Below are 11,052 nucleotides of genomic sequence, written 5' to 3' on the forward strand. Positions count from 1 at the left end.
AACTGCTACAATTCACTACGTTTAATTACCCACCATAGACTCCGGTCAGTCAAAATGACTATTTTGGAATGCATTAATCTGTGATTCAGCCAATGGTGGAGAGAAAAATCAGTCAGGGGAAGCCACATGATCTCAAGATTTCTCTTCACGTTACGAACCAAGTGACCAAGGCAATGAGGCGACGCCAGGCTTCTGATTTCCGAGGGGACCAAGCAGGGCAGGACATGGGGGTTTTGTACCCTCCCCCTGCACTCTGCCAGCCAGGGAAAGTCTGTCGGACCCTTGACAAGAGATTAATTTTTTCCTCCGTTCTGCCTCCACTACGGTTCACTCCTTCTTCGAGGCCCCCAGAGGGAACCTGCCCAGCCATCAGAGGGATATCTGATTCGGCAGGTGCAACCTCAGAGTCTGTTCCTTGTAACAACTCCGTGAGCCACACCGTGGGGTGATGTTGGGAACATCGATTCTAGTGGCCTGATGTTCGACCCTCACCCTTTATCCTGAAGCAGTCACTCTCGGTAGTGCTGTCACTTCCAGTGGTGCTGTCACTTCCGGGATCCTGACTGAGGGATCCAAACCAACACCGACTGCATAACTCTCCTAGCCCGATAGCTGGACGCAGTGGGGAACACTCAGACGGTGTTGATGGACAGACCTTGGTCTGCTGCGGAATAGAGGCCTAAGTCCTAGGCTGGAGCAATTTCAAGCTTAACCCTTTCCGCTGGACCAAGTGCTACCCGATCGATGCAGTGTTTGAGACCGGAGCCAGCAGAGTCTGGAGCCAAATCTCACACCCGACTGGATCCTTCTGTTCCTCCCCCGACCCCGGTACCACGATGGGCAAATGGGGATTCATAGAATATTTCGGCAGTTCAGAGGGAAACAATCAACGCCCTGAGAGCAGATGGGAGACCATCAAGTTTTATTTGTGGCCAACCCACTGGAACGCATTGTTTTGCGTCTCCAGCCTCCTAGACCAGCAGACACAGCCATTGGTGGCAAACCACACGGCTATGCAGGATATCCTGCAGTGTCATCTGGCTCTATTGGCAGGGGCTGCCTCTGTACAGCGGGATGCGGTTTTGGCTGTTTTCACTGGACGCTTCACCGCCTCAGTTACTGGACCTCCCCCACTGTTTTTATTTTGAGGATGGAAGGAGCAGTCTCGGTGCTTCAGGATTGCACCGACCAGTTGGTACAGGTGAGACCCGCAAGCCAGTTGGGCTTCTGCCAAGGGCAAGCAAAAGGGACCCCAAACTGAGAAAACGTAATGACCAAAGTTGGCACCCACTGGCCAGAAGTAGCCGGGAAGCAAGCGTCCCAGCTCTTCTGGGAAGGGAAGAGTGGCGGCGCCCCCAGGAAAAAGGACCAGGTGGTGGTCCCCCCTCTTCCTCGGGTGGTCACCCACCCAGCTCGCAGGGGAAGCAAGTTTGACCCTTAAGTTCAGGCTTCTACTCTAAGTGTTGGTGGTTTCAAAGACTACAGGTGGCTGTGCCCAGTTCTGGACTTGAGCAGACTAAATCAGTATGTGCTTCCTGGAAACACCGAGCACCGTTTTACTCTCTGTGCTTTGTTTCCACTGGTTAGCCTCGCTAGACAGATACACCCAGCGAGTCAGCAACAGTTGGTGTTCCTGGGCATGGAGTTTGACACGAAGGTGGGCTTGGTACGACCATAGCAGGCCCGTTGTTTATCACTAAGCGACCTAGCTGAGCGCCTAGTCAGCGTTCTCTCTGTGTTCCTCTGAGAACTAATGCAACTCATCTGAATGATGATCTCGGTTCACAGGGTAGTTCTCCAGGCCACGTTACGCAGCTGCTTCGTACAACGCACTGGCTCATCTATGGGAACTGGAGAGGCAAGTAACTCTCAGACCAAGTAAGGGATGCCTTGCCCTGGTGGTCGGCAATTGCCAACCTCAGGCAGGGGGTCCCCCTGAACCCACTCGCCACGGCTATGACTCTGGTAACGGATGCCACCCTCACAGGTTCGGAGCGCACCTATTGGACTAACAAGCCCAAGAAATATTGCCCCTGCATTGGATTCAGGACCGCCATATCAACTAGCTCAAACTGAAAGCAGTGCATTTAGCAATGATACACTTTCTACCCCTAGTGTGCACGGACAACACAGCGGTGGTCTCCTATAGCAACAAGGAGGGGGGGCCAGATTCCCATCATTGTCAGTCCTAGCAGAGCTAATTCTTCTTTGGTACCTGGAATACAATGTGTTATAGCCAGGGTAAACAGAACAGACCAGCCTCCTTGACTTCCATTGCCAGGTGGATCACTGCAACCGTGTTGGAGGTGTTTAATGGTTTGGCTTCCTCGACACAGGGTCTACAGTGACACCAAGTACAAGCGCATGAGGTCCGTGCGATTGCTAACTCATTGGCTCTTGCATCACATGCCCCCTCGAGCATGTGCTGAGGGTAGGCTTCTCAAGAATGCAAAATGTCTTTACCACTACTACCTAAGAGATACCCAATCCATTGAGCAGTTTTTTTAGGGGGCATTGTAGTGGGTTAGGCTTTGGTTACTGACCCAGTCTGAACAACCTCAGGGATCCCTGTGTATAGGCGATAGAGCAGTATGGGCAGCACATTTGTTGCAGAGAGATTCTCCCGTCAGCGCTCCTGGGAACTTTCCAGGTCTCATTTTTTACATATGCCCTCATGCAGAACTGTTTCGGTCTTTCTTTTGAAAGCTAGTTATTCAAGAATTTGGGTTTACGTCTAGCGTTCTTGTGCATACCGAACCCTGTGATCGTTTCAGCATCTTGCTTTTGTTCCGGTGATGGCACTGGCAAGGTAGGAGATATTTCTTCACTGGTCTCAACTAGGTGGTAGTCGTAAGTAGAGGGCATTATCCCGGACTGGGACTGGTTTTTGGTTCGCCCGGAAACCACCACCTATCAGCGTCTGACTCTGCCTAAAGTTCAAAATAGAAATTTTGACTGACCGGAGTCTATGGTGGGTAAATGAACGTAGTGAATTTAGGCAGAGGGTTTTCAAACCGCCTATTCTCATATTTCTATCCACCGTATTGCGCCGCCTCATTGCATCGGCCACCTGCTTCGTGACGTGAAGGAAAATCTTGAGGTCATGGTGCTTCCCCTGACCTAGATTTCTCTCTCCGTCATTGGCTGAATCGCAGATTAATGTCTACAGTTCAAAATAGTCATTTTGACTGACCAATAGGCAGGCGGGTTGAAAAACCCTTTGCCTAAATTTATACAAAGCATCTAGCAAATGCCAAACTTCAAAGGAATCGTGGAAACTCCACACTGTATCCAAAACTATCTTGTAAATGCCACACTTTACATGACATTAGAACAGGTTTTGTGGTCATCTCGTACTCAAAAGGGTCCCGGTAATCATTATACCAAGGAAGCTGCACTATTTGGTCAATATGGTGCAGCAAAGTCGGGAAGCGCACTGAGGTTTTGAAGAGAAAAAAACACCTGCAAGGTCGCACAAAATGACCAATCAGGCAGTGATACACTGTTATCTGTCGTTTCGGGATGCCATGACATGTGGGCATTTCAGAACTTTTACATATTCATGAAAAGATGAGAAAAAAAAGATGATGATTTTAATTTTAATTGATCATAAATCTAATATTCAATTTCAATGCCTCTCTTCAATCTGATTACTACAACAATAATATTGCAAAATAATAAAATTGTCTAGGTAAACCTCTGCGAATTCCTCTTGCGATATGAAGAAGCGTATTTCGAAACCTGTAATCATCGAATTGTTTTATTATCATACATTAATATTAACAAATCGTGTGAAATTGAACTTTTATGTACAGAGAAACACATATTTATGCTTTGGTTGACAGCACTTCTCAAAGAAAAGAAAAAGATGACCTGCAACACTTTAAACAATTGTCAGACATGCAGCGAATAGTATGCTTTTGTAATATATGCAGTTTCAGTGGCTTTGCTTTCTGAGAAAAAAATTCTGGCTCTGCACCTGAAAAACAAAAAAAAACAAACATTTAGTCAAAAGTAAGCAGAGGTTGTATAGCATATGTGCTCCCATTAGCTGTTAAATTTAATTAAAAAAGATATTTGTGTACAGTTTTTTCAGTACAAAAACATATTACTTAATATATTTATACCAGCCAGAAAAAAATTGCAGTTTACACTGAGCAATTAGGAATATACATGGACAACAATTGATGCATGTCTATACTGTTTGAAAGGCTGCAAGATGTAATGAAATAGCAAACCAATCACTAATCTAGTCGGACTGGCTGGGAAACTGTACAATACATACAAAAGTGTATGGAAATGATATATGAGCAGCTCCACCAAATATAAAAGTATTCTTTCCATAGTTATGACTCTAATGTGAATGTGACTTTCCACTCCTTAGCAATAGTAGTTAGAGTAATGTATTGTACTGTATCGTACAAGTTTATTGTGATTCTATATGTTTTTGTAATATTATTTAGCTTTATTTAGCATTCTGTTTAGTTGGTTATATAACTTTACTGTATTTTAATGTAGTTTATTTTATTTTTATACAACCATAGAACAACTCACTGTAGTTTGTTTTAATGTTGAATAAAAATTAAAATCAGTCGCTGTATGGTGATGACGTATTGCGCGAAATTATTGCAAGGACAATACTTTTCTCGATTTGCGTGCCGTCGTGCGTCGATAAAAAAATGCATGGAATGGTCGGCAGTATCGATCAAGTTCGTCTAGTGTGACATTCGTGGCTGGCGACAAGATGCCGTATAATCGTTTAAATAGGCGTCAAGGAGGAGTGAAAGGCCCTAATTTGGTTCTACAATAGGCGTCATGAAATGTTGGAAAATTACAGTCAATCAAAAAAACTGTTCACATGACAACAACAAATATTCACTATATTTACCAAACGCTTCAGCGTGGTATTAAGAATTTGTTTTCAGGGTTGGGTGATACGAAGGTGGAAAATGGTTGCACATATGGGGGTAATCCCTGGAATTGCAATAGAGAGGGTTCAGGCTAAAATACAATACATAGTGTTTTCATGTTTCGTCTGATATTTCTCTGATATTCTGCTGCTGTAACTAATGCAAGATTTGTTCCGAAATTCAGTGTATTGTGTGCACTCAAGGGTTATTCGTTTTTTGCTGAAAACACCCCTATTTTTTAATGGCAGATTCGAGCTAGGTTCACTCCCACTGGGAAATGTGCATTGTCGCTTGAATGAGAGCTAATTAAACACATTTTCCAGACCGGCGAAATAGTATGTAACAGCCAATTGTATCAGCCTATCACATGATTTTACTCAGAATGTCAACATGGAAAGAGGCTGTTCCATTTTACGCAGGAATAATTGGGAGTAGAGTATGTGAAGGATTGTATAAACAGAGATGTGTATACTGAAAAGTAATATCTATCCTTTTTTGCATCGCTGAGCATTTCTTTTTTAGTATACTGGTTTAAAAATGCTAAATTTGCATAATTTGCGATGTTTTTTTTTTATTAAAACGCCCCTAATGGTTGAATCCCGGGTTTGAAGGAGAATGTAACAGCACACCACGTGGTTCGTTTGAATACAATGGAGAAGGATTGGTACGATAGGGCACCGTCCGATCTCGATGGAGTGTTTCGAATCAGTCATACGTAGTTTAAATTAAGTTAAAAGATCAGAATTGTGCATTGGCAAACATGCCGTCACAACTGCGGTACTCCACTGACGGAATGACTTTTGTCGACAGCGGTTGTTGATGAGCTGCACGCTAGCTACAACTTCGCTTGTGATGTTGTTTGTTAGCCGTGGATTGAACGAATCTTGATTTCCGGTAAAAATGTCGCTCATTTGGCGTTGGTAATCTTTATTTGGAACTGGGTAACGCCGCAACGTCGCCAGCAGAAACCTCCTGGTATTTTGATGTTGATGGTCTATGATAAAGCTCAGTCAACATACATCAAGTTCTCTCAATCGTAGTATTCCATGTGGTGTACATCTAATATGCCAAAAATGTTGCTGAACGATTTGAACTGGATAAAAATAGCAGACGAAAATTTGTTCGGTTGCCAATGAAAACAAGCCAGAAGGCTGGTTGGCGTTCCGCTCTGCTAAAAAACAAGCAACATGTTCTTGGCTGTTACCATGGCAGGACATGAACATGAAGCTAACGTCGGTATATAACTAAAACCGGGCACCTTATACGAAGTTCGCAAAATAACATTCAGTCTTTAGTAGTCACCTTAATTTATTGCTAGGACGTATTCTGCCATTAAATGTATTACGTTCAATCGTTTTGCGTTAGTATTTTCTAGATTGGAGGCAACATTTACCTTGCATTCAAAGTTGCGTTTGGATTACGTTGATTCAGTGTAACATTGTCGGCGCCGGTGATATTTTACCAGTGTGCAACGTAGCCAAAATGAAAGGCATGATCATTTGAACACTGCTATTACAAGACTGGTTGGAGGTAATAAATTTGGAGCGGTAGGTAAGGATTGTTTTTCCAATTAGTGATGGAACGACCTACCTGTCAAGTATGAACAAAATCAGCCAAGCCAAAATAAAATCACAGAAGAGTTACTTAGTAGTTAAAAAGCCATACCTGGTGAACATGAACAGTTACTCTAAATTTGGGCTCAACTTTCTCATTGTCGAAAAAAGATATCAAAAATTCAAATAGTAACTTTGTGCCCACACTCAAGCCGAATACAATGAGCTATGTCTGAAGTGTTGTATCCTAAATTTGTAGGAGATACATTTAGCTCGAAGCTATCCAAAAATCATTTTTGTTGACTGTTCATATGGCAACCCTGGACCAACATTTTTCTGCAGATTTTTCCTAATAACTAGGGTGAAGGTGTGACCATGTTTGAGCGAAATCGGCCAAGCCAAAAAAATCACAGAAGAACTAATACGCGAAAACACTGGAAATCACACACACATGATTTGAGGGGCAATCCTAGGGGAGCGGATCGCCAATACCATGTTCATTTGCATTTTGACCGTGAAAATACCGAAAACATTATTGCATGGGTGATATGCAAATTAGTTTTAGTCAAAATAAGTGACTGGCAGAAGTTGTTCAAATTTCATTTCACTCGGCAAGTATATTCATGTACCCCAAGGGTAAAATATCGCACTTCTAAATATTGTTTATTTCTGCTATGTTTTGAAAACGCTACTCATGAAAGGACTACTTTGTTTGCATATGGGGTGTGGAAATACCGATTTCATAGACGAATCAAAATAAACTGCAGTACATATGTAATAATGTGGTATACTTCATTTTTACTGAAAACATTTTCCCCCTGAAATAAATTCCAGTGAAAATGCCATTTCCCTCACTCTATTGAGACACAGCACAGTGAAAATCGGATTCACATGTAATGCTTGAAAACTTTTCAGTGAAAATAAATTAAGTGAAATTCTATGTGACTTCTTAAGAGTTGGAAATAAACAAATTATATGACACCCGACCCTACCACTCAATACACAATGTAAACTAGTAAACTATACCCCCAAAACATCCTTTCACTCACGGTTACTACCGTGTTCCACCAGTGTATTCTATTTGCAGATCCGACGGGGGCTAAAAAAGCTGCTGGCGAGTTGGAATTACTTCCATTGATTGATTGCAGCACGTACTCGCATTTTCAATTTACTATCATGATTTATATTTCAGTCAGTTTGACAGTGGTTGTCATGACATATACTGATAAAGGTTAATGACAAGACCAGATGGCGAGCTGGTCGAAATCAACCAAAAACATCTTATGACTCTGCAGTTTTTAAGATACAAGACAGTAGCTGTAATTCTAAACCAATGTTGTTTGCGAGTTTAAAAAAGGTAGTATCTTGGTGGAATGTTAGTGCGAGATTATTACCCCATCAATATTAGTTAGTGTTGACAATGTATAGAAATGTTTTCTCTAGACAGCTTGACGAGTAATTAATTGATTATGATGTGTAAAACTTTCATGTGATTGGTTGTTTGTTGGAAGGAAAGGCCTTGGAGTCTCTTATACTGATTGTAATTGGTTAAGGGGGTGACAAGAAATAAAGATGGATTTAATGCTGTCTCGGGTGAAAACCAGGGACTTGGCAGAGAATCGTTTTGGGAACATGAACGAAGCTTGTGTGTGTCTTTTGTTAGCCTAGCGTGGAAACGACCGAATCCCGGTTACCTAAGTGAAAGGTTTTTAACCATCAAAAATACCTATCACACGTGGTGGATAACCCTTGGGCATTGTGTTCAACACAAAAATCATCCTGTGAAGAAAAGTGAAATGACGAAGAGGTGTCTTTCTTGTGAACCGAACTAACAGCTCCATGGCAGAGACGACTCAGAAACCGCGCTCGACGACTAACACCGTTACCAGTATGGCACCGATGTACAACGCTGAAGAGATGAAGATTTCAGAACCCCTTCGGAAGGACCAGTACCGGATAGGACTGTATAATTAAGAATTGAGCGACATTAAAGACAAGAAGATGACAAAGAACGACCCCGGACTAACGCGACGAAAGAAGAAGACGCTATATAGACTTTGAATTAGAACTTTAGCTATCTGTGTATTGCTTAGAGAACTGCTCGCTGGACACTGTAACTGACACTGTGTAACTCGATAAGGACGTTGAACTCTTTTCCAGAACCCTAACCCTATTGCTCAGTAATGTAATGTATTGCTTGCTTTTCTATCTTTTTTTTACCGTTTTTTTTGTGGTATTGAATTGTATGTATGCCCAGAGACACAGAGATGAATAGTAAGAATAGCGGATATTTTGGTATCGAAAAGATTATTAAGGGTAGGCTAAGGAACGGTAGAAAAGAGTATCTTATTAAGTGGGTGGGGTACCCAAAAGATCAAAATTCTTGGGAATGTTATGAGAATTTAAACGAACAGGCGAGATTATTTTTAGAAGACCATCCGATACCCCTTATGGGATCGACAAGAGCGAATAAAAGAAGGCGGGAAAAGTTGATTAATGGTTTAGAAGTATATTAAAAAGAGATTAGTGTGTGACAAGACGAGTGTTATTTAGACCCTGGGACGCACATCGTCCATTACTAACGATAATACTTAACGAATTCATTCATACGAGATCATTTCTCAAGGAGCGTGGAAAGAATCCATGATAAAGCCTAAGTTTAAATTACATGGAGGTGTTATGTCCGCACTATAGCTACGTACGGGTTTGGTGTTGGGGGTTACACTTTCATGAAGACGCCGGGCGGTGACGCCATGGACAATTTGATGAGAACATAGGAAACGCTTTAGGTGGGTACTTAATTCTACCATTCGACCACGCAAATTGAGAATTGGCCACGAATTTTTCATTTATCATGTGTCATACCCCTTTCTTTTCATTTCATTACTAATTTATAGTGCGTCTCCCGAGAAATTGATGTCAAGATGAGAATAGCGTTGATATTTATTAGTGTATTACTGGTCGTACGATGGAAACCGTCTGTGCAGATGAGAGATTATGTTCTGCGCCCCAATTATGGAGTATTGTTTGAACGGGTAGCAAACATCGATAACAGCCTAACGTACTGGCATCATACGTTCGCAATACCTTATTTAGATATTCCTATGATGAGTGTGAATGAGTCATTATGTTCGAACGAAACAGTTCACCTCATTCCGAAGTTTTGTGAGGAATACGGGGAAACTTTGAAGTTAGTCGAACAACAGAACAAGTTCTATATGTATCATCTTTCGAGAGATGAACGAGCGATTCGTGTGTTATTTCCAAAGATAGAGAAAAAGAATTTGGGAAATGAACGGCAGAAAAGGGGATTATTAGACTTTGTAGGGAAGGTATCGAAATCTTTATTCGGAACGGCCACGTCGAACGACGTAAATATTTTGAGACGGCATGTAGCGGCATTGGAAAGTTCCACCGAGGTTATGACAGATCAAATTGTTGCGTACGAAGATGATTTAAATTCATATGTTTTCACAACGAATAAAAGAATAGGGAATGCTCTGAATGGGATAAAGGAAAATCATGAGGCCATTTATTCGATCGTATCTGATTTATCGCAATGGAGAAAGCGCTTGAACAGAATGGAACTAAATCAAGAGGCGTTAGAAAAAGAATTAAATTATGAACGGCGATCCACACATTTAATGTTTCGATATGCTATTCAACGCCTACAAGCGTTACAGTTACTTGAAAGGGAGACACAACGTAGGGTGAGTTCGATTGACGTGTTATTACAAGAAAGGTTACCTTTGCAGTTGGTAGGACCGAGAGTGTTAGGGGATGCTTTAAGGGCAGTGCGAGAGAAACTACGAAAGAAATATCCTAATTTTGATATAGCATACACGAATTTGAATTATTATTACCATAATGCGAGAGTGACATTTCGGCGTACAGACAATAATGTGTACATAAAGGTTGGAATCCCCATTATTATAAAAAAACGACATATTCGAAGTGTATAAAGTGATAGTCATGCCTATGCCCCTCCCTTATGATTTAGGTGATAAACCTCAGCATTTCGACAATAATACAGCAAAGAACGGGCGCACGAAGGTAACGTCAGTTGCAGAGTATTTTGGGGTTAATGAAGATGAAACTTACTACATTGAAATGAGTGCAGACCAAATTTCGTCTTGTACTGGTCCGACAGTAAAAGATTGTCCCTCTGTGATTACCATGATAAATATGCGTAAGTCGTCGTGTACGAAGGCCTTGTTCTATGATAATAAAGAGGAAATTCATAACACATGTAAAATAGATTTAATACTCAACCCAGTATACGACCCTAAGATTCTCGAAATCGGACAGGGGAATATTTTGGTAAATAGCAATGATACTAAATGGTTAATAGCATGCGGGGATAAAAGCCCTGAGCCTATTGAAGGTTGTACAATGTGTATAATTAAATTGCCCTGTGGATGCGCTATAAATTCCGACAATCTCTATATATCGCCATTGTTAACCAGTTGCACAGAAGACGAGGCCCCCACGTTTCTGCATCCGGTAAATTTGCCATTTTTAATACCCTTTTATGACCCAGATGATTTGACAGAAATTACGGGGGAATCGATGTATGAAAACCGTGGCGA

At 41.8% G+C, this 11,052-nt stretch overlaps 1 protein-coding gene across 1 annotated transcript; it reads left to right on the top strand.

Moving 5' to 3' along the window:
- Nucleotides 1–9,070: 9,070 nt before the first annotated feature.
- LOC146736143 (uncharacterized) lies at nucleotides 9,071–10,425 on the top strand. Its single transcript, XM_085505592.1, has 2 exons — nucleotides 9,071–9,252; nucleotides 9,361–10,425. The coding sequence occupies exon 2, from the start codon at nucleotides 9,388–9,390 to the stop codon at nucleotides 10,423–10,425; it is 1,038 nt and encodes a 345-aa protein (XP_085361718.1). The 5' UTR covers nucleotides 9,071–9,252; nucleotides 9,361–9,387.
- The last annotated feature ends 627 nt before the right edge of the window (nucleotides 10,426–11,052 follow it).

Source organism: Saccoglossus kowalevskii, chromosome 11, assembly GCF_978046115.1.
Source record: "Saccoglossus kowalevskii chromosome 11, keSacKowa6.1, whole genome shotgun sequence".
In the NCBI taxonomy this organism is placed as follows: domain Eukaryota; kingdom Metazoa; phylum Hemichordata; class Enteropneusta; family Harrimaniidae; genus Saccoglossus; species Saccoglossus kowalevskii.